The sequence below is a fragment of the Syngnathoides biaculeatus genome, chromosome 16 (genome assembly GCF_019802595.1).
Source record: "Syngnathoides biaculeatus isolate LvHL_M chromosome 16, ASM1980259v1, whole genome shotgun sequence".
Lineage (NCBI taxonomy): Eukaryota > Metazoa > Chordata > Actinopteri > Syngnathiformes > Syngnathidae > Syngnathoides > Syngnathoides biaculeatus.
Genome location: NC_084655.1, coordinates 10,722,201 through 10,744,822, shown reverse-complemented (window position 1 = coordinate 10,744,822; position 22,622 = coordinate 10,722,201). Strand labels below are relative to the sequence as shown.

General features: G+C 44.0%; 2 protein-coding genes and 1 long non-coding RNA gene across 13 annotated transcripts; 2 read left to right on the top strand and 1 right to left on the bottom strand.

Moving 5' to 3' along the window:
• The first annotated feature begins 121 nt into the window (after nucleotides 1-121).
• Nucleotides 122-2,523, top strand: LOC133514620 (transcription factor SOX-17-like). Its single transcript, XM_061846450.1, has 7 exons — nucleotides 122-254; nucleotides 755-807; nucleotides 929-1,042; nucleotides 1,126-1,279; nucleotides 1,367-1,474; nucleotides 1,558-1,615; nucleotides 1,718-2,523. The coding sequence occupies exons 1-7, from the start codon at nucleotides 123-125 to the stop codon at nucleotides 2,521-2,523; spliced, it is 1,425 nt and encodes a 474-aa protein (XP_061702434.1). The 5' UTR covers nucleotide 122.
• A 2,110-nt stretch (nucleotides 2,524-4,633) lies between these two features.
• On the bottom strand, nucleotides 4,634-18,258 carry LOC133514894 (uncharacterized). 11 transcript variants are annotated; one of them, XR_009798888.1, is made up of 8 exons: nucleotides 17,777-18,004; nucleotides 16,106-16,218; nucleotides 15,875-15,988; nucleotides 11,516-11,585; nucleotides 9,730-10,254; nucleotides 7,020-7,278; nucleotides 5,136-5,353; nucleotides 4,634-5,051 (listed from the first exon to the last, which is right to left on the bottom strand). It is a non-coding gene; the product is annotated as an uncharacterized LOC133514894 (long non-coding RNA). The 11 variants fall into 11 exon arrangements; XR_009798886.1 differs by having other exon boundaries at nucleotides 9,730-9,787; nucleotides 10,145-13,954; nucleotides 17,777-17,917; XR_009798885.1 differs by having other exon boundaries at nucleotides 11,516-13,954; nucleotides 17,777-17,917.
• LOC133514893 (transcription factor Sox-9-B-like) lies at nucleotides 18,109-21,032 on the top strand. Its single transcript, XM_061846969.1, has 7 exons — nucleotides 18,109-18,241; nucleotides 18,746-18,798; nucleotides 18,920-19,033; nucleotides 19,117-19,270; nucleotides 19,358-19,465; nucleotides 19,549-19,606; nucleotides 19,708-21,032. The coding sequence occupies exons 1-7, from the start codon at nucleotides 18,110-18,112 to the stop codon at nucleotides 20,571-20,573; spliced, it is 1,485 nt and encodes a 494-aa protein (XP_061702953.1). The 5' UTR covers nucleotide 18,109; the 3' UTR covers nucleotides 20,574-21,032.
• The last annotated feature ends 1,590 nt before the right edge of the window (nucleotides 21,033-22,622 follow it).

The following is a 22,622-nucleotide window of genomic DNA, read 5'->3' as shown; positions in this document are numbered from 1 at the left end:
CTGTTTGACGTAATAAAGGTCACCCCCCGCCTGACGTCATTCAGGTCAACCCAATCTTCGCAGGTAATTTTCATAAAGAGTTCTGATATTAGGGCGGTTCCAAACTATGCACTATATAACGGATGCCCACCCCTGCCCCCTACACACAACAAATCGTGTACCTACCAGTTGACACGATGGAGGACGGAGAGTGGAACTCTGTGATGGAGGTCATCAACGCGGATTTTCTTCGGAAGGTTAAAAAGCAAAAGCAGGTAGGAAGGCGATTCACACGTAACTTTTGAAACGTTCAGCAAAAAAAAAAAAAACAAACAAACAAACCGCAATTTATCTTAATTTATATATTCTGCTCCCGTTTATATCTGCGGGTGTTACAAGACAGGTTCAAACATTGTATAAAACTTTCTTGCCATATTTATCTCGGGGATCTACGATGATCTAGCTTCAATCGTGTTTAATATAGTTTCCTATTTCAAGGACAAGAAAAAAAAAGTTTTAGAATAAGGATGTAAAAGTTAATATCTGTATGTGTAAACCTTTCTTGCCATTTTTAACTGTGGGATCGACGAAGATGCTATCTTAAATCGTGTTTAACGGTTTACTATTTCAAGCACGACGGGAAAAAACGTTTTACGTAAAAGTCAATATATACGGTTATTAATTTGTTTAGTGTTACAGCTAAGTGTTCTATATGATGAATCAGTTATGTTACGACTAAATAGTAATCGTTTTTTTTTTTTTTTCGTTTTTGCAGTTTGTCGCTGCTCCAAGTTTGGCAAACGTCAACCACGGTCCTCCTCTTTTGATGTAAGTAGCGCACAAACATTTAAAAAGGATGATATATATCTGTAAAATGTGTAAGACTCCTTGGATGTTTACATCTTTGCCCGCTTTCCGTTGCTCAACATGAGTCTTGATGTGTTTGTAGATTGGGACAGACTTGTTATAGATTGGTCCCAAGTGGAGTTCTAGTTCCTTCTCCTTCTCCAACAACACCTCATCCACCAACACCTTCTCCTCTTCTTCTGCCACCAAAATCAAAGTAAGTCCACTATTCTCTGTAAAAATGTCTTTCCTGGCACATCCACACAGAAACGACATGCTGAACCTTTGCTTTCCCAACAGAAAAATCAAGACCATGTCAAGACCTGAGGAGGGGCCCTACATTAAGAAGCCTCCAAATGCCTTCATGATATTTGCGAAGGAACATCGGTCCATCGTCAAGGCCCAATGTTTTAACATTGACAGCGCCAGCGTCAATAAAATCCTGGGTCAGATGGTGAGTTTGCTCATGACAAACACGTCCTCGTAGCTTGCGTGGCGTCGTCGTGGACGCGCGTTGCTGACGCTTGATTTTTGTCCACAGTGGAAGTCACTGACGCCGGCCGAGCAGCACCTGTACTTCCAAGAGTCGGACCGCCTCAGCCGGATCCACGCCGACATGTACCCGGACTGGAACTCTAGGGACAACTACGTGAGTCCCGTAGCCAATTACAGTCAAACAATGAAAGTTTTTCTGTGCAATGATAAAATGTTGTGATTTTGTTGTTGTTTTAGGGCAAAAAGAAAAAGAGAAAGTGGGGCCGTGCAGCCACCAGTTCAAATAATATGACCAGTAAGTACATTTTTTTAAACTTATTGGATCATTAAAAAAAAAAAAAGTAGTCTCATGTCTCAAAACTTGACAGAATGCTCTAAATGTGCGTTTTGTTTGCAGTTCCTGTACCCGAACTGGCACCGCCGCCTTTCAAGCCCAGGAACGAGGGACCCGGAGCAGCCCCAACCTCCATTTTGGGACTGGCGGACTCTGCTTGGTCGTCCCCCTGCTCGGACGTGAGCCTCGAGGCGGACCCGATGTCCGCCTTGTTGGAACAGCTGGAGGATTTGGAGTCGGTCAACGCAGCTGAGCCGCCGCCCTCTTTTTGCCACACAGCGGACGTGGAAGATCTAGAGAGACCTAAACACTGGACTCCGTGGAATATTCAAGGACCCGGAGCAGCCCAGACCTCCATTTTGGGACTGGCAGACTCGGCTTGTTTGTCGTCCCCCTGCTCAGACGTGGGCCTCGAGGCGGACCTGATGTCCGCCTTGTTGGAACAGCTGGAGGATTTGGAGTCGGTCAACGCAGCTGAGCCGCCGCCCTCTTTTTGCCACACAGCGGACGTGGAAGATCTCGAGAGACCTAAACACTGGACTCAGTGTAATATTCAAGGACCCGGAGCAGCCCCTACCTCCATTTTGGGACTGGCGGACTCGGCTTGGTCGTCCCCCTGCTCGGACGTGAGCCTCGAGGCGGACCTGATGTCCGCCTTGTTCGAACAGCTGGAGAATTTGGAGCCGGTCAACGCAGCTGAGCCGCTGCCCTCTTTTTGCCACACAGCAGACGTGGAAGATCTCGAGAGACTAAACACTGGACTCCATGGAATATTCAAGGACCCGGAGCAGCCCAGACCTCCATTTTGGGACTGGCGGACTCGGCTTGGTCGTCCCCCTACCCAGACGTGGGCCTCGAGGCGGACCTGACGTCCGCCTTGTTCGAACAGTTGAAGGATTTGGACCCGGTCAACGCAACTTAGCCGCTGCCGTCGTCCTCTTTTTGCCACACAGCAGACGTGGAAGATCTTGAGAGACCTAACACTGGACTCCATGGAATATTCAAGGACCCGGAGCAGCCCAGACCTCCATTTTGGGACTGGCGGACTCGGCTTGGTCGTCCCCCTACCCAGACGTGGCCTCGAGGCGGACCTGACGTCCGCCTTGTTCGAACAGTTGAAGGACTTGGACCCGGTCAACGCAACTTAGCCGCTGCCGTCGTCCTCTTTTTGCCACACAGCAGACGTGGAAGATCTTGCGAGACCTAAACACTGGACTCCATGGAATATTCAAGGACCCGGAGCAGCCCCAACCTCCATTTTGGGACTGGCGGACTCGGCTTGGTCGTCCCCCTACCCAGACGTGGGCCTCGAGGCGGACCTGACGTCCGCCTTGTTCGAACAGTTGAAGGATTTGGACTCGGTCAACGCAACTTAGCCGCTGCCGTCGTCCTCTTTTTGCCACACAGCAGACGTGGAAGATCTTGAGAGACCTAAACACTGGACTCCATGGAATATTCAAGGACCCGGAGCAGCCCAGACCTCCATTTTGGGACTGGCGGACTCGGCTTGGTCGTCCCCCTACCCAGACGTGGGCCTCGAGGCGGACCTGACGTCCGCCTTGTTCGAACAGTTGAAGGACTTGGACCGGTCAACGCAACTTAGCCGCTGCCGTCGTCCTCTTTTTGCCACACAGCAGACGTGGAAGATCTTGAGAGACCTAAACACTGGACTCCATGGAATATTCAAGGACCCGGAGCAGCCCCAACCTCCATTTTGGGACTGGCGGACTCGGCTTGGTCGTCCCCCTACCCAGACGTGGGCCTCGAGGCGGACCTGACGTCCGCCTTGTTCGAACAGTTGAAGGATTTGGACTCGGTCAACGCAACTTAGCCGCTGCCGTCGTCCTCTTTTTGCCACACAGCAGACGTGGAAGATCTCGAGAGACCTAAACGCTGGATGTACTCTATGGAACATTCAAGGATAGGCTTTTAATGTATTCAAAAGTTTTTACAACCCGATGTATTTCAAAGTTATTAATTGCTTGTCTTTGGATTGTTTTATATATAAAAAAATCAATTAATTATATGTTTGAACTTTTATCAGATGAAAATACTCACTTATTAAAACAGTGCCTTGCAAAAATTGGACCTTGTTTGTTCTTTTTTTCCCTTCCCAAAAATAATATTTGTCATTCTGAAAAGTAATAAGTGGTGTTATCACAAGTTGCCAACACACGATTACGATTCTTCCACTTAGCAGAAGATCTGATGAAAGTGGCGACATACTCTGTTAACAAATCAATGTCATTCAATCTTTTGAAATGATTTTTTTCCATCAAGTGCACTTTTCGGTGTAATTCCAGAGTTCACCAGCAGAGGGGAAACTAAGTAACTGTTCATTCACTGCTGCTCCAAGTTCGGTCAAGAAATGTGAACATAATCAGAAGTGTTGTATGAGTTTTTTTAATCAATTCTCTATCCATTAGGATCAATGATGTTTCCTTATTAATTTTATTGGGAAGTTGTAAGGAATAGGAGTCCCACAGTGATGTTGAGTATAGCTAAAATTGTGTGACGGTTGCATTAGTTTTGTGTAGGAATTCTCCATCCATCCATTTTCTTTGCCGCTTATCCTCACGAGGGTCGCGGGGAGTGCTGGAGCCTGTCCCAGCTGTCAACGGGCAGGAAGTGGGGTACACCCTGAACTGGTCGCCAGCCATTTCCAGCGCAGATGGAGACAGTCACACTCAAAATCACATTGAGGGCCAATTTAGTCTGTCCAATTATTGTTGCATGTTTTTGGGATGTGGGAGGACACCGGAGTGCCCGGAGAAAAGCCACGCAGGCACAGGGGAGAGCATGCAAACTCCGCACAGGCAGGGCCGGATTGAACGCGGGACCTCAGAACCGTGAGGCCAACGCTTTACCAGCTGCTCCACCGTGCCACCCTGTATGAATTCTGATTCATTCTATTCTGCGTGACTGTTTCACCTCAACATTTTTAACATCGATTTGAAAGGAACATTATGCAAACCGAACTCTACAGAAACATTTATTGGTAAGAACAATGTCTGGCATAAAACATGATAGAAAAATGTTTTTTCATCCCCAAAATAATGTTTGTTGATCTGCCAAGTAGTGATAGTGAGATGGAAGAGATTACTATGAACATGAAAGGCACACTGTGATTTCCAGTTAGAAAGAACAAAACATTAGATGTTTTGATGAAACATGAAAGACTCGTGGTGCAATATTAAGACAACTTATATTCCTTTACATGGCATAAAACCTGCCACGACCTGCGGCTGTGGGGGTCCAGTGTCTGGCGGCCTTAGATATTTTGTCGTAAACGTCCGGGAAAGAGTCCTTACAGCCGATCTCCTGTCTCAGTTTGTGGTACAGCTGCCCATCGAACATCTCCCAAAACTCGTCCCCGTCTGTGTACAGCATCTGGAACCTGAAAAGTCACCAGTTGGAAATTTGAGAACGGCTTCATTCCCATTTGAAGCTATCAGTTGCCATGTTTTTTTATTGTCTTTACGCTTGCCATAATGGAAAATCCACATGTGCCACTCGAGGCATGCAGCATAAATGCAGTCGAAATCAGTCGTGCACGTCCCGGACGAATTTCTCCAGCCGCCGTCTCAAAGTCTACGACTTTGAGCTCACCTCCACGTACAGCTCTTCCTCTTCACCTTTGGGGTGGACCATGCCCCTGCCAGGCGGCAGGAAGAACAGGCAGAGCCAGAGAGGGTAAACCTGAACAGAGAAGTCACGAGTATTATTTCAGAGGTCTGTGCCAACCTGGGAAAGACGGCCTTAAAATAAACTCTCCCCCCACGCTTTGTTTACGGTGTACAATTTAAAAATGGACAGCATGGTGGATCAGCTGGTAAAGCGTTGGCCTCACAGTTCTGAGGACCCGGGTTCAATTCCGGGCCTCCCTGTGTGGAGTTTGCATGTTCTCCCCGTGCCTCCGTGGGTTTTCTCCGGGCACTCCGGTTTCATCCCACATCCCAAAAACATGTAACAGTAATTGGACACTCTAAATTGCCCCAAGGTGCAATTGTGAGTGCGGATGTTAGTCTCTATGTGCCCCGCGATTGGCTGGTGACTAGTTCAGGGTGTACCCCCCCCCCCGTCTGCCCGTTGACAGCTGGGATAGGCTCCAGCACTCCCCGCGATTCTCGTGAGGATAAGCGGCAAAAGAAAATGGATGGAGGGAATTAAATGGCTGCCGTCATTGAAGACGTTTTTGTTTTCCCCATTTAGGTTTTTTCAGATACATAAAAAAACCCGTAAATAAGATTGAACCCCTGCATAGTTTTGCGCACTTGATACACATTTGTAACATCTGATATTATAAATTAAGATATCGTGGTTAGATTACCTGAGGACCTGAGAATCATAATGTATATCGCAAGCACCACCACTCCATATCATATCTGTCCGGAACCACTTATTTTCTGTCGCCACGCGGTCTGCAGCTGGCTAACGTTTTGAGACGTTTCACTCAGTTCCCACTCCTTTTTGGATCGGCACCATGCTGCCCTTACCGTTAATACGCATATTGGCATTAGTTACATCCTGTATTTTTTTTTTAAGTATTCAAATATGTAAAAAAAAAAAAAAACAATACGTACATTTAGTTTACGTTTACATTACAGTAGTCTTTCGAATAAAATTCACGACGCACGTGTGAAACTGTACTTTGGTGGCAGCGATATACAATTTCTAAAGTCAAAAGTTCGCTGAGGACGCATTATAATGCTTTCCGTATGTATCTGCAATTTTGAAAATGCTATTTTTAGTAATATAAATATCCGTCCATTTTTTCAGCCCCTTATCCTCACAAAGGTTGCGGGGAGTGCTGGAGCCTATCCCAGCTGTCAACGGGCAGGAGGTGGGGTACACCCTGAACTTGTCACCAGCCAATCGCAGGGCACATGGAGACAAACATCCGCACTCACAATCGCATCTATGGGCAATTTAGAGTGTCCAATTAATGTTGCATGTTCTTGGAAAGTGGGAGGAGACCGACGAAAACCCACGCAGGCATGGGGAGAACTTGCAAACTCCACACAGGCGGGGCTGGGATTGAACCTAGGTCCTCAGAACTGTGAGACCAACACTTTACCAGCTGATCGACCGTCCCGCCGAGTAGTGTCTATGTATTATATATTTTTGACTTGGCCACAGTTTTTGGGATGTGGGAGGAAACCAAAGTGTCCGGAGAAAACCCACACAGGCACGAGGATAACATGCAAACTCCACACAGGCGGGTCCGGGATTGAACCGGGGACCTCAGAACTGTGAGGCCAACGCTTTCCAGCTGAGCCACCGTGCCACCTTTTCATGAATATGCCAATAATAATTTAGCGAACATCACAATCACTTGGTGTCATTTGTCGCCGGCAGGCTTTACCTGGCCGGGCTCGGCGTGCTCCCTCATGCTGCCCGTCATGATGACGGCGGAGTCCAGCGTGTAATGGATGCCCTCCACGAAAGTGTTGCACTTGTCTCGGGACCCCTCGGCCAAGCAGCGGCAGATCCACGCTTCGCAACGGCTCGTAGCGCGGCTTCACCCACGGCTTGGCGGGTACGATCCTGATCTCGGCCGCCGCCAGAAAACCCAGAGTCCCGCTGGACCACGGCACCGCGTTGAAGAGGTCGGAGTTCTCGTCCTGGTGGTCAATAATGATATTTTAGCGGTGAATGCTGATCAAAAATGGAAAAAATCATACATTTGTTTTTACAGTCTTTGGTAGTGTAATGGGTGCTGCTTTTTTTCCCCCGCAGAAAGCCCAGGTTTGATTCACAATCAGTGTGATAATACCCAGCTACTGTCAGGCCCAAGGCCATATAAAAATGACTGGGTTGCGTAAGGAAAGGCATCTGGCGTAACATCTATGCTAAACAAATCATCTGAATGACTCACTGTGCCGACCCTAAACAAGAAAATCCCAAAAGTCACTTCGAAGGGCGCGCTCGTTTTTCTTTCTTTTTCGCCCATCGCACCGTGGAATAGAGCTTGTGCACCTACGTAACCGAAGTGCCATACTGCCGGGCAAGCAAAGCATTGTTCAATGCTAAGTCGGTTGGAGAACACACAAAAATATGTCTCCCAGAGTTTTGTCCGACCCCGTTAAACATTTAGAAGGTGATAATAAACGAAGGTACGTGGAAAAATGAGAGACACTTGACATGCAGGACCCATATTTAATGTCGAAGTCGATGTTTTCGCCGATAAGAAATTGGACCTTTAATTCGCTTCCGTTTGTCTTGGACAGCTGGATCTACACATAGATCTGGTGAGTAAGTCGTCGAGATTTACACGCAAGGGTTTGGAAGCGTAGAAAAGTCTGGACGCGTACAAATACTTTGTTGCTGGATCTGTTCTCAATGATGAATAAATCCAACTTAGTGATGGAGCAACTCAGATTTTTTCAATACAAATACCAATATTTAAATAAATGACCCCTGGTTTTACATAAACTCAGATTCATTCACTATGATTTGGGGGGGGGGACTGGGAGAAGGCTTCTCCGTACACGGAAGCGTGTTGCGGCAACACGTTAAACTTCAGTAAACCTCTCTGTGACAGACTTTTTTTTTTTTTAAATATGCATTTTTCTAAAATACGGAAAAAAAAGTGAGTGGAGAGCGCGTCATCCATGCACAAAGTTGCTCGACATCCAAGCGGTCGCCATATTAGTCGCGTCATCTGTCCTTGACGTCATCGTCACTTCCGCCGTTGAAAACGCGCAGTGCCTGCTACTACGGAAGCCGAAACACAGAGATATTCGCATTTTTCCGACGCCCCTTCTGACACCGAAGTTCTTTTCGAAAAGGACAACACGACACAACCGAGTGAAGTTACCGGGGCAATATTACACTATTGTTTTGAGCCCTCAGGGCAATATTACACTATTGTTTTGAGACATATTCAGATGATATCCGATCACGGCCAAACCACATCCCGTCCGATCCATTCCCGCGGCGGAGATGAGCCATCGCGGCTCATCGCAGCCGGCCGGTGTGGCTTATGACAGAGCTGAGCGGTGCTGCTTTATGCGCGCATGCGACTGAGTAACGCATTCTCGGCTGGGTTCTTCAGAGCCACCCCCGTCACAAAGCCCAACGCGCAGCCTTCGCAGAAGCTGTGACCGCCAAACGCGGCGCCTCAGCCGGTGTGGCTGAGTTTCTGCGGCCGTGGTGGCATATAAGGAGGAGGTGGAGCCTTGCTATGTTGCTTTCAGCCGTATGTTCAAAGTCGCCGCAGTACTCGATGAACACAATCGAGACATTGTTGGCTGGGCGACGCGCACATCGACACATTTCATATGCGGATCTTTTGCTACGTTATGAGAGGGACCGATTATGTGATCCGCCCCAAACTATTTTTTGCTTCTTTTAGTAGCTGTATGCACACCTGTTATTTGGAACCCATGAAGCTATCGTTTTTTGCACCCGTGCAATCCATTTTTCACAACGAACAGGGTCTCTTTCAAACTTATGAAGGGTAATTCCATTCTCCCAAGTGTTCAAGCAATATCCAGCAATGCAATGAGCCGGCATTTTGGCTTAACACGAAGGAACAAGGAGCTACCTTCGCGGAGGTAAAACTAATGGAAACAAATGAGTCTACGAGGGGGCGCCACTGTCCTTTACGTCACTTCCTGCTTCTTCTCGACAACAAATTCCTGAGAGGATTTTCATGGCGGGAGTTACAAAAAGCTGTATACGTCAAAATCATGTTTTGTGGTGAAAAAACACATGGGACCATATTGGCTGTTGGTTTTTCATTAATAATATACCAAAAATCATCCGTTTGACGACACTTGAGCTTTAAATACATTGTCTAATAACAGTGCCTCATGTGACACAGCTGTGACCGGCGACAGGTGTCAGAGATGAAACTGATCGGAGCGGTGGCCAGGCCACGCCCCTCTTGGCCGTGGTCCAGCCTTGGTCATGACAAGAGGTGGAATTTTGGAGATTGATGTGTACCTAATGAACAGTGGCAAGTCCCCCCCGAAAAAAAGAAGCTAAAATCGCACTAAAACCACCATTGCTTACCAACTGGGCTGTGGGCGAATTATTGTATGTGCTAAAAAATATTTAATAAGGCTTACGAGTCTGATCACTAGACCTGGTGGCTGCACTGCCCCAAATTCTTTTGATCTTTCTGCACTGTAAAAAAAAAAAGAAAACATTAATAACGCAGGGTCATTATACATAAAAACAACATTGGAAAAATAATTGTTGAGAAACAATTGGCAGAAATAACTGTTCCATTAGTCACAGCAAGGTGTCCTGGTCCTGAGGCAGGAAAGCGGCCGTAGTCCATAACTAACAGGCCACACACCAAAAAGTTCCAAGTTTTGACTTGTCAGTTCACAGAATGTTAAAGCAAAAGTCTTGAGGATCATCAATGTTTTTTTTTTTTTTGGCAAATGTGAGACGAGCCTTTGTCTTATTTGAGGATAGCTCGCGGTTTTCGCCTGGAAGCTCTCCCAGGACGGCATTTTTGGACAGAGTCTTTCTTACCTTAACTGAAGCCGACGAGGCCTGCAGGTCTTTAGATCTTCGAGGTTCTTTCGTGACCTCTTGAATGAGTTGTCATTGCACTAGAAGTAATTTTAGTTGGTCGTCCACTCCTGGGAAGGTTTGCCACAGTTTTAACGGATCTGACAGTGGTTCATTGGAGCCCCAGAGCCTTGGGAATGCCTTTTTAACCTTTTTTCCCCTCATTTCTTCTTGAGATCTTGTACCTTACTACACTTTGTTAAAGGGGAAATCCAGTGCTTTGTATGAACAATGTATCCAATAGATAATGCAATATGTACTCTATTTTGACAACGTGATGTTAAATCCTCTCTCATTTAATCGTGTTTTGAGAAGATTTTTATCGACAATTACGAATTTTCAGGGGCGCTGCCATTTTCGCGCGTCACATGACTTGACGTGCGCGGATGTGACGTGTCAGGGTCGATTACATTGTGGCCAGCGCTGATTTCTCGGATTTATCCTCATCTGATGAAGAAATAGCAGTATAGGTTGATCGGGAAGACGGGGGAATACTTTCATACAGATTTGAACCTGCGGCTGTAAATAATGTTGAATATTCGGATTGTTCTTTGGACGGGAATGACGCTGGAGTCTGACTACTCGGGAGGCCAACGCGGGACGTAAGTGCTTAAATGAAGGCCCCCAGAGCTCCGGGCCGGCAGACGTGGATGGTGCTTTGGACGGGATTGACGTGGAGTGTGACAAGCAAGATCTGGCGGCGGGCCACGAGCCACGCTTCAGGGTCCAGCGGAGGCCTTTAGCCGAGCTTCGGCGTCCGGCGCAGTCCTTGAGCCGAGCTTCGGCGTCCGAGCTTCGGCTAATGGCCCATGCGTAGGCCTCCGAGTAGTCAGACTCCAGCTTCATTCCGCCCCAAGAACCATCCGAGTATTCGACATTATTTACAGCCACATATTCAAATCTGTATGGAAGTATTCCTCCGTCTTCGCGATCAACCGATACTGCTATTTTTTGATCAGATGAGGATAAATCCGAGAAATCAGCACAGGCCACAATGTAATCAAGCCTTTGCTGTGGCACGTAACACATCACATCCGCGCACATAAGTCATGTGACTCGAGAAAACGGCATCACCCCTAAAAATTTGTAATTGTCGATAAAAATCTTCTCAAAACACTGTTAAATGAGGGAGGATTTATTGTCAAACATTGTCAAAATAGGGTTCATTTTACAGGGTTCATACTCAGTCGGACCCAAAAAATTTAACGGCTTTTTAGGGCCATTCTTAGGGGCTGACACGGAAAATTTAGGGCTGACACGGAAAAAATTTAGGGCCGACACGAAAAATTTAGGGCCATCGTGGGAAATCAAGAGTAAGGAAAAAAGACTCACCCAATGGTGCCATCGGCTGTTCTTGGTTCATCAAAGGTTCCAGTACCTCAGTACCTGTGACAGTGATCACCTGTCGCCCATTGTGGTAGTTCTCATTGATATGACCATTGTCAACGTCTTCACATGACAGTATACAGAAAAACTGATTCTAACTACAATTGCAACTATATACACAAATGTCTTCTACGGATATCTGTCTCAGCACCCAATTTCCGGCTGTTTTAGACGCCAGACGCATTGCTATTTTTTTTTTTTTTAATAAAAGATAATTTTTTTCGGGAGAATTTTGGCAGTAAAGGTCCTCCCTTTGATTTTTTATAATTTAAGGACTTTTTAGGGGCTTGACCGGTTTTCGTGGATTTTAAGGAGTTTTAGGAGTCCCTAAATGCATCTTCGAAAATTTAGGGGTTTTTAGGGACTTTTAGGGATGCGTGCGAACCCTGTATAACATTACCTATCCCAAAAATATGCATTAATTGGACACTCTAAATTTCTGTGTGTGTGTGTGTGTGTGTGTGCGTGTAGGTGTGATTGTAAGTGCGGCTGTTTGTTTCTATGTGCCCTGTGATTGGATGGCAACCACTTTAGGGGGTACCATGCCTGGTTGACAGCCGTGATGGGCTCCAGCACTCCTGCTACCTACCCTCATGAGCAAAAGTGGCTTAAGAAAATTGATGTCATTTCTGTTTAATTTAATCTTCACTCACATTTGGCGAGAGGGAATTTCTCATCGAACATTTGAAACACTTAAAACTGAGTGAAAAGTGCATAAAAACATTTTGGAAACATAAAGTAGCAGGTGTCCCTCCCCCACCTCACAGTTATGCATTTTACAATATTTCCGTCCATGAATTATAATTAGCTTCATACTATTATTACAATTTCAAGCCAGAAGTATCATATGTCCAAAACTGAATAAAGATCAATGGCAAATGTGTGAGCGAAACCTCACGCATTTGAATTGAATTTTCCACCCCCAACTGCTCGTCATTGTTGCTCGTCATGCCTGTGTGGACCAAACTGAAGTCCCACTTCAAAAGTTAGTTCTCCTTGCCGGTCGGAAAGCAGTCGGGTCCACTCCGCAGCCGTTAGTATAACGACATTATTTCGCCATGATTGAAAAGAGCCAATCACGAGAGAAGTGGAGACCGCTTTGTTACATCATCGCTCACGATGGCGAGGAGAGAGGTCGTGACGTCATGCTGGCTAAAGTGGAGGGCGGGGCTGGCCCGTGGCAACTTGTCAACAATGAGAAAACCTCAAGTATACACTTAGACAATCTTAAAAATGGCCCGAGATATTCACATTTACATTTATATTCACTGTTCAAAAAAACATTGATGAATGTTTTGATCAACTGTACACAGTATGTGTTTGCGATGAACAAGTCCTCGTAGCTTGCGTGGTGTTGCTAAACACGAGACCGTAGATGCTTATATTTTGTACAGAGTGGAAGTTGCTGGCGCGGGCTGAGCCGCTCCCGTTGCTAAGAATCGGAGCTCCAAAGAAGGCAAGTTGCGAGTTTAAAGTTATCCTGCACTTTTGTTAATAAAAAAAAGTTGACAAGGCTGGAGGCCGAGTTGCCACAGATACGGCAATGCACTCCCAGCCGAGCCCACTCTACGACTAAAGCATACATTTTAAACAAAAAAATAAAAACACTTCTTAAATTATTTTATCATATAATGTTTTTTAAACTACACATACATTTCTACGATGCAGTTTATTATATTATCAGGAAAAGCTAAAATAAAATGCTTTAAAATCGCATTATTTCTTTTTCCATTTATTGTAATGGGAAACCTCGATTCGGTTTTCGAACAAATCACTTCTCGAACCGTTTTCTGGAACGGATTGTGGTCGAGAACCGAGTTATCACTGTAAAAAGTCAACAATTGCACAAATGTTTTGGGGGGCAATGGTGCATTTAAACAAAAAAACAAAGAGTGGTGCAATTGAAATCATCTAACCAGTCAATGTTTTCTTTTATTTTTTTTACATGACTGCGAAAATTCTGCCTTTACAAAAATGATCCATCTTGTTAAACTAGTATTTCATTTCAGTAGTTGGATTCATGAGAAAATTGCTGTACTTAAGGATTGGTTTTGAAAAAAAAAACAGGATTCCTAAAACACATGAAAATGCCAAATTTACAACCTATTAATGCTCAAAAAGAATAAAACATAACACTTATTTGGGCCCTGTACTGTATTCTTCTTTATCCGATTGGGGAAAACAAAACATAGGCAAATGTCGCCTCTGTGTGGACGTACCGGAGAAGACATTTTGCAGGGAATCCTTTGAGGAGTTTCATGGTGGTGGTGGACCAGGAGGATGGAGAAAGTTGGCAGGCCCTTGCTCAGAACATCTATCCAAAAAATCTCGACGCGCGCATCAAGACGAAGGTGCAAAAATGTTCATGCTAACACCAAACCAAATCTGTTTAAGTAGAAATAGTGTACAGTCGTGTCAGATGGAAGAAGTTTGCCAGTAAAAAAAAAAATAAAAAGAATACTGCCCATCTGATGCTGATCTGATTCTGATTAACGTCTCCCATATGCTGCGATACATGATCCCATACTCCAAAATACCTTTTAAACCCTTAAAAATACAGTACGGCACTGATGTACTGGTACTATCGAGCTCGCACACCTACGTCACCGAAGTCACGTAACTGGCCAAACTGACGGTCTAACAAAGCATTGCTCAATGTTCAGTTCATTGAGACAAAATGAAAATATCTTATAGCACGACACCCAGAGTTTTGTCCGATCCCGTTAAACATTTAGAAGGTGATAATAAACGAAGGTACATGGAAAAATGGAAGACACCTGCCATAGAGGACCCATAGTTAATGCCGAAGTCGATGTTTTTGCCGATAAGAAATTGGACCGTTAACCCCCTTCCGCTTGTCTTGGAAAACTTCATCTACACGTGGATCTGGTGAGTAAGTCGTTGAGATTTACACAGAAGAGTTTGCAAGCGTAAAAAAGTCTGGACGAATAGAAATACTTTGTTGGAATAAATCCGACATAGTGACGGGTTTACGGCTCGTGAACGCGGAAGTGTATTCAGCTACACGTTGACCTTTGCCGGAATCCATCAATCTTTTTAGCTGGTATTCAATACAAACACCAATATTTCAATAAATGACCCCTGGTTTTACACAAACTCGCATTAATTAACTATGATTGCAAAAAAAAGAGGACAGAGTTGTCTCCACAGAACATACATAGAAGCGACACGTTAACCTTCGTAAACCTCTCTGCTTCGCCACAGTGTTTATTTTCTTTTTTTAAATATTCATTGTTTTCAAATGATCCAACTTGGCATCATAAATACTTCTTGTTAATTTGAGATTGGGAAGAATAATTCCCACCTGAAATGAAGCGATCGCTACACAGTCGTGTGTATTTGGTTATTCACCATCCATCCCGTTTAATTGCCGAAATCAATCGATCTTTTCTCATCTTTTCTTTTCGATAGAATGATCTCTTTGAATATCTGTCTTGTCTGTTGTGACAACCGACAGCACAACAAGTCTCGTGCAATTTGAAAAATCTGCTCTGGTTCAACGGCTCCCGCAGTGCAGAGCAGCTTGATGGGACCGGCAATATGGCGGCGTGCAAACAGTGACATCACGTGCACAAGCTCTATAAGCTATACATATTTTATTCATTGTAGGATGTGTTTTAAAAGATTTTTTTCCCCTTTATAGTCTTAAAGATTAGGACTGGATATGTTTATTTTACCACCCAAAAAAAAACACATGCTCAATATTCCGCGATACTTCAAATTATGCGTTATGGATTTTTTTTTAAATTACAGTAAATCTGCAATGGGTGAACCACGATATAGTGAGGGAACGCCATATAAAAAGTTTTTTACTGTACCATATCAAAATCTTTTACTTTGTAAATTTCATTTTGACGTGTTTTTTGCCAAAGCGATCCCAGTCTCCAGCTTGGCTGGTTGTTACCCAGACGACAGACGTCATATTTCTGTTTACGCAAAATGTCAGTTTTGCCTTTGCGCGAGTGAAAACTGAACCTAAAGAACGACGATGTACACAATGTCTTAGGTCTCTTCCAATCAATTTTTGCATTAATCAAATAAGTGGATAAAAAAAAACGTTTTTCATTACTTAGCTTGTTGACAACTTTATTTTATTTTGTATGGTTTAATGATGGTGCCCTGTGATTGGCTGGCAACAATTGACAGCTGGGAAAGGCTAAAGCACTCCCACCACCCTTGTGAGGATAGGTGGTTTAGAAAATGGATGGATGGATGATGTTTAATGATGAAGAAAACCAAATAATTAAGCAATAACACACAAGACACAGAGCTGTAACCACCAACCTTTTTGAAACTGATGAATACTTCTTGGGTATTATTGATTAATGCCGAGGGCTCCTACTTCTGAGGCTCCTCCAGGTCGAAGTTGACGTCAATTACAGGTTATCCACACTCCAGCTGCAAATCACAATTTTTTTCATTGGTTAAACAGTAATTGATTATGATTCAGTTTCTGATTTGGTGCGTATCAGAAAATAGGCAAAAAAATGCCCTTTCAAAATAAAAACCTTCCACCTCCACCACCAAAGAAGGAGACGTCCATTAGGGAAGGCCAACGTGCCGCTTGGATAATCCCGCCCGTGCCGCAACTGTAGACAAAATGGAGCCATCGCCGAGGTGGCTGGTGACTGCGAAAGAATAAATGGGATGAAGATGGTCCCAAAAATATTTCAAGAGGGAGAAGCAGCAGTAAAAACAAAAGATAGTTTCCAAATAATCAAATTACATTTTCATTTGTTGGACTATTGCAAGAACTATTGATTTGATTCTGGTTCGGAAAGTCATTATTTGTAATCCATAATTTGGTTTTCAGGCAGAAACCATCTGGTCGTATGCCGCTTTTATAGGGTCTTTTCCATAGAAACAGTAATGAATAAATAGAAAACTGGTTCTGCCACTTGTAAATTGCTATGATAACACAGTATGAAAGCTATTCACGTTCGTAGAAGCAGGTCACAGTGACTCCCCATCCCCAAAAATAATAATTTAAAAAAAAGGAGGGTCATCACTTGGAAGTTGACCTTCATAAAATCACACCCACAGACACTAATTGCAAATGAACAAAAAAATTACACATTTACAGATTCAACGTAATCGAGGCCGCTTTTCTGTCTTCCACGACCGTCTTCCGAATTTATACATGTTTACAATGACCAAGAAGGCCTACAACTGTGCTACAAATCTTGAATGACATCTAAAATTATGAAAGTTTGAAATATGAGTTAACAACAACAACAAAAAACACCTCAAACTTTGACTCCTACTTATGTCAGAAAATGGCCGGAAGTTTGTTTGCAGTTGAAGAATTGTGTCTTAAAAGCAATCATAGGATAATGAGCAGCGCCATTTTGGAGCTGGTCAAACTTGGGATATTTCAGACCACTTTTAATTAGACAAAAACACGGTGTGATAAACTGCAACAGCAAGTTACACATCAATTCCAAATGAATATCAGTTTTTCCACACAAAGTTGAGTTTTACAAATTTGACCTCACATTAATGGTGGAAAACGTTTTTGTCAAAATTCCTTATTCATGATCAAATGCAACTGAACAACCTGGTATTTGCACAGCAGTATGTAGACTTATTTACTTGGCAGCCTGATTTTGCCATCTGCCTGGTAACATTACAGTACATGTATTGTGCTTTTTAACAAGTGGATATAATATAATAGTATTGTATCACCACCATTTCTTGGAGCTCACTTTTCTTTTTGAAAAATAAAGATTTTGAGAAGAGTTCTTATTTTAGCCGAATAAGTGATGTTGTCTGATTGTTAGTTGATTTGTATTTGATCACTCATGCTCAGATTTGAAAAATAACCCCGTAGTTACTCACAAATTCACTGAGTAGTATTGGGGCTGTACTTTTACTGGATTCATTTTTTTTTCTGAAGTAACAGTATTGTAACTGGAGTACAATGTTTGGCTCCTCTAGCCACCTCTGCATACACTTGACTTCAGCAGAGATTTGTACCGTTAACGGCAACGTCATACAAAATGGTGGCCAGCTAAATATTTGAGTTGAAGTTGACGCAAAGTAGCGTACCCCCATTTTGCTTCAACTTCACTCGAAGTCGAAATACTGCTGTTGGACGAACCGAACCAGTTTTTGTTTGGCAAATGCAACCACCCATAACGGGACATTGAGAGTCTCATGGATAGAGTTGTCCCCCCCCCTACTTACATTGGCTGTGACTGTTGTTGTTAACCCGTTTTTAACACTCGTTTTGACCATTGACTGGCGGACACATCACGAGCACCTGCTAGAAGACTCAACGCATCGTGATGATCTCGGAAAATAAACGTTTTTGTGTGTGTGTCAAGGAAAAAAAATTAGTTAAAACCGTCCGTCAGTAAATTAGCCAGCTCCGCCATTGCGGCTCTTCGCGCCGTAACTGTTTGACGTAATAAAGGTCACCCCCCGCCTGACGTCATTCAGGTCAACCCAATCTTCGCAGGTAATTTTCATAAAGAGTTCTGATATTAGGGCGGTTCCAAACTATGCACTATATAACGGATGCCCACCCCTGCCCCCTACACACAACAAATCGTGTACCTACCAGTTGACACGATGGAGGACGGAGAGTGGAACTCTGTGATGGAGGTCATCAACGCGGATTTTCTTCGGAAGGTTAAAAAGCAAAAGCAGGTAGGAAGGCGATTCACACGTAACTTTTGAAACGTTCAGCAAAAAAAAAAAAAACAAACAAACAAACCGCAATTTATCTTAATTTATATATTCTGCTCCCGTTTATATCTGCGGGTGTTACAAGACAGGTTCAAACATTGTATAAAACTTTCTTGCCATATTTATCTCGGGGATCTACGATGATCTAGCTTCAATCGTGTTTAATATAGTTTCCTATTTCAAGGACAAGAAAAAAAAAAGTTTTAGAATAAGGATGTAAAAGTTAATATCTGTATGTGTAAACCTTTCTTGCCATTTTTAACTGTGGGATCGACGAAGATGCTATCTTAAATCGTGTTTAACGGTTTACTATTTCAAGCACGACGGGAAAAAACGTTTTACGTAAAAGTCAATATATACGGTTATTAATTTGTTTAGTGTTACAGCTAAGTGTTCTATATGATGAATCAGTTATGTTACGACTAAATAGTAATCGTTTTTTTTTTTTTTTTTTCGTTTTTGCAGTTTGTCGCTGCTCCAAGTTTGGCAAACGTCAACCACGGTCCTCCTCTTTTGATGTAAGTAGCGCACAAACATTTAAAAAGGATGATATATATCTGTAAAATGTGTAAGACTCCTTGGATGTTTACATCTTTGCCCGCTTTCCGTTGCTCAACATGAGTCTTGATGTGTTTGTAGATTGGGACAGACTTGTTATAGATTGGTCCCAAGTGGAGTTCTAGTTCCTTCTCCTTCTCCAACAACACCTCATCCACCAACACCTTCTCCTCTTCTTCTGCCACCAAAATCAAAGTAAGTCCACTATTCTCTGTAAAAATGTCTTTCCTGGCACATCCACACAGAAACGACATGCTGAACCTTTGCTTTCCCAACAGAAAAATCAAGACCATGTCAAGACCTGAGGAGGGGCCCTACATTAAGAAGCCTCCAAATGCCTTCATGATATTTGCGAAGGAACATCGGTCCATCGTCAAGGCCCAATGTTTTAACATTGACAGCGCCAGCGTCAATAAAATCCTGGGTCAGATGGTGAGTTTGCTCATGACAAACACGTCCTCGTAGCTTGCGTGGCGTCGTCGTGGACGCGCGTTGCTGACGCTTGATTTTTGTCCACAGTGGAAGTCACTGACGCCGGCCGAGCAGCACCTGTACTTCCAAGAGTCGGACCGCCTCAGCCGGATCCACGCCGACATGTACCCGGACTGGAACTCTAGGGACAACTACGTGAGTCCCGTAGCCAATTACAGTCAAACAATGAAAGTTTTTCTGTGCAATGATAAAATGTTGTGATTTTGTTGTTGTTTTAGGGCAAAAAGAAAAAGAGAAAGTGGGGCCGTGCAGCCACCAGTTCAAATAATATGACCAGTAAGTACATTTTTTTAAACTTATTGGATCATTAAAAAAAAAAAAGTAGTCTCATGTCTCAAAACTTGACAGAATGCTCTAAATGTGCGTTTTGTTTGCAGTTCCTGTACCCGAACTGGCACCGCCGCCTTTCAAGCCCAGGAACGAGGGACCCGGAGCAGCCCCAACCTCCATTTTGGGACTGGCGGACTCTGCTTGGTCGTCCCCCTGCTCGGACGTGAGCCTCGAGGCGGACCCGATGTCCGCCTTGTTCAAACAGCGGCAGGATTTGGAGCCGGTCAACGCAGCTGAGCCGGCGCCGTCGTCCTCTTTTTGCCACACAGCGGACGTGGAAGATCTAGAGAGACCTAAACACTGGACTCCGTGGAATATTCAAGGACCCGGAGCAGCCCAGACCTCCATTTTGGGACTGGCAGACTCGGCTTGTTTGTCGTCCCCCTGCTCAGACGTGGGCCTCGAGGCGGACCTGATGTCCGCCTTGTTGGAACAGCTGGAGGATTTGGAGTCGGTCAACGCAGCTGAGCCGCCGGCCTCTTTTTGCCACACAGCGGACGTGGAAGATCTCGAGAGACCTAAACACTGGACTCAGTGTAATATTCAAGGACCCGGAGCAGCCCCTACCTCCATTTTGGGACTGGCGGACTCGGCTTGGTCGTCCCCCTGCTCGGACGTGAGCCTCGAGGCGGACCTGATGTCCGCCTTGTTCGAACAGCTGGAGAATTTGGAGCCGGTCAACGCAGCTGAGCCGCTGCCCTCTTTTTGCCACACAGCAGACGTGGAAGATCTCGAGAGACCTAAACACTGGACTCCATGGAATATTCAAGGACCCGGAGCAGCCCAGACCTCCATTTTGGGACTGGCGGACTCGGCTTGGTCGTCCCCCTACCCAGACGTGGGCCTCGAGGCGGACCTGACGTCCGCCTTGTTCGAACAGTTGAAGGATTTGGACCCGGTCAACGCAACTTAGCCGCTGCCGTCGTCCTCTTTTTGCCACACAGCAGACGTGGAAGATCTTGAGAGACCTAAACACTGGACTCCATGGAATATTCAAGGACCCGGAGCAGCCCCAACCTCCATTTTGGGACTGGCGGACTCGGCTTGGTCGTCCCCCTACCCAGACGTGGGCCTCGAGGCGGACCTGACGTCCGCCTTGTTCGAACAGTTGAAGGATTTGGACTCGGTCAACGCAACTTAGCCGCTGCCGTCGTCCTCTTTTTGCCACACAGCAGACGTGGAAGATCTCGAGAGACCTAAACGCTGGATGTACTCTATGGAACATTCAAGGATAGGCTTTTAATGTATTCAAAAGTTTTTACAACCCGATGTATTTCAAAGTTATTAATTGCTTGTCTTTGGATTGTTTTATATATAAAAAAATCAATTAATTATATGTTTGAACTTTTATCAGATGAAAATACTCACTTATTAAAACAGTGCCTTGCAAAAATTGGACCTTGTTTGTTCTTTTTTTCCCTTCCCAAAAATAATATTTGTCATTCTGAAAAGTAATAAGTGGTGTTATCACAAGTTGCCAACACACGATTACGATTCTTCCACTTAGCAGAAGATCTGATGAAAGTGGCGACATACTCTGTTAACAAATCAATGTCATTCAATCTTTTGAAATGATTTTTTTCCATCAAGTGCACTTTTCGGTGTAATTCCAGAGTTCACCAGCAGAGGGGAAACTAAGTAACTGTTCATTCACTGCTGCTCCAAGTTCGGTCAAGAAATGTGAACATAATCAGAAGTGTTGTATGAGTTTTTTTAATAATCAATTCTCTATCCATTAGGATCAATGATGTTTCCTTATTAATTTTATTGGGAAGTTGTAAGGAATAGGAGTCCCACAGTGATGTTGAGTATAGCTAAAATTGTGTGACGGTTGCATTAGTTTTGTGTAGGAATTCTCCATCCATCCATTTTCTTTGCCGCTTATCCTCACGAGGGTCGCGGGGAGTGCTGGAGCCTGTCCCAGCTGTCAACGGGCAGGAAGTGGGGTACACCCTGAACTGGTCGCCAGCCATTTCCAGCGCAGATGGAGACAGTCACACTCAAAATCACATTGAGGGCCAATTTAGTCTGTCCAATTATTGTTGCATGTTTTTGGGATGTGGGAGGACACCGGAGTGCCCGGAGAAAAGCCACGCAGGCACAGGGGAGAGCATGCAAACTCCGCACAGGCAGGGCCGGATTGAACGCGGGACCTCAGAACCGTGAGGCCAACGCTTTACCAGCTGCTCCACCGTGCCACCCTGTATGAATTCTGATTCATTCTATTCTGCGTGACTGTTTCACCTCAACATTTTTAACATCGATTTGAAAGGAACATTATGCAAACCGAACTCTACAGAAACATTTATTGGTAAGAACAATGGCATAAAACATGATAGAAAAATGTTTTTTCATCCCCAAAATAATGTTTGTTTTTGTTTGTAACCCAGATGACAAATGTCATATTTGTGTTTACGCAAAATGTCAGTTTTGCCTTTGCGGTAGTGAAAACTGAACCTAAATTTCACTCAGTCTATATTTCATGATCTCTCTCTCTCTCATATGTATGTGTGTATATATAATATATATATATATATTTTTTTTTTTTTACTGTGTGTTTAAATGTACACAAGTCGTTGACGAGTATATATATATATATATATATATATATATATATATATATATATATATATATAGTATTAATATGAGAGAGAGAGAGAGATCATGAAATATAAAAGTGAGCAATACATATATAAACAAATTACTTGTGTACTTATTTCTGAAGTATAACTTGTAAGTGCAGTACCCGATTTGATATAAATTTCACTCAGTCTACATTTTTATGTCTCAAGTTTGGCGAAATTATTATGGTTGTTTGGACTAATTTTTTAAGTTTTCAAAATATTATGATTGTCCTGTATTTACACTGTGAGAAGTAACCAGAGCTCACCATTTACCAGTGTGTTTTAATTTTTTTAAAATTGGGCAGATATTTTCAGTGTTTTTCCAAATTGCTCATTCT

What these genes read in the sequence shown, in the direction of transcription:
- LOC133514620 (XM_061846450.1), top strand. Translation starts at nt 123, where the DNA reads ATGCCCACCCCTGCCCCCTACACACAACAAATCGTGTACCTACCAGTT. An exon ending in AGGTTAAAAAGCAAAAGCAG is followed by an intron (nt 255 to 754) that starts GTAGGAAGGCGA and finishes TCGTTTTTGCAG; the next exon opens with TTTGTCGCTGCTCCAAGTTT. An exon ending in ATAAAATCCTGGGTCAGATG is followed by an intron (nt 1,280 to 1,366) that starts GTGAGTTTGCTC and finishes TTTTGTCCACAG; the next exon opens with TGGAAGTCACTGACGCCGGC.
- LOC133514893 (XM_061846969.1), top strand. Translation starts at nt 18,110, where the DNA reads ATGCCCACCCCTGCCCCCTACACACAACAAATCGTGTACCTACCAGTT. An exon ending in ATAAAATCCTGGGTCAGATG is followed by an intron (nt 19,271 to 19,357) that starts GTGAGTTTGCTC and finishes TTTTGTCCACAG; the next exon opens with TGGAAGTCACTGACGCCGGC. An exon ending in CAGTTCAAATAATATGACCA is followed by an intron (nt 19,607 to 19,707) that starts GTAAGTACATTT and finishes TTTTGTTTGCAG; the next exon opens with TTCCTGTACCCGAACTGGCA.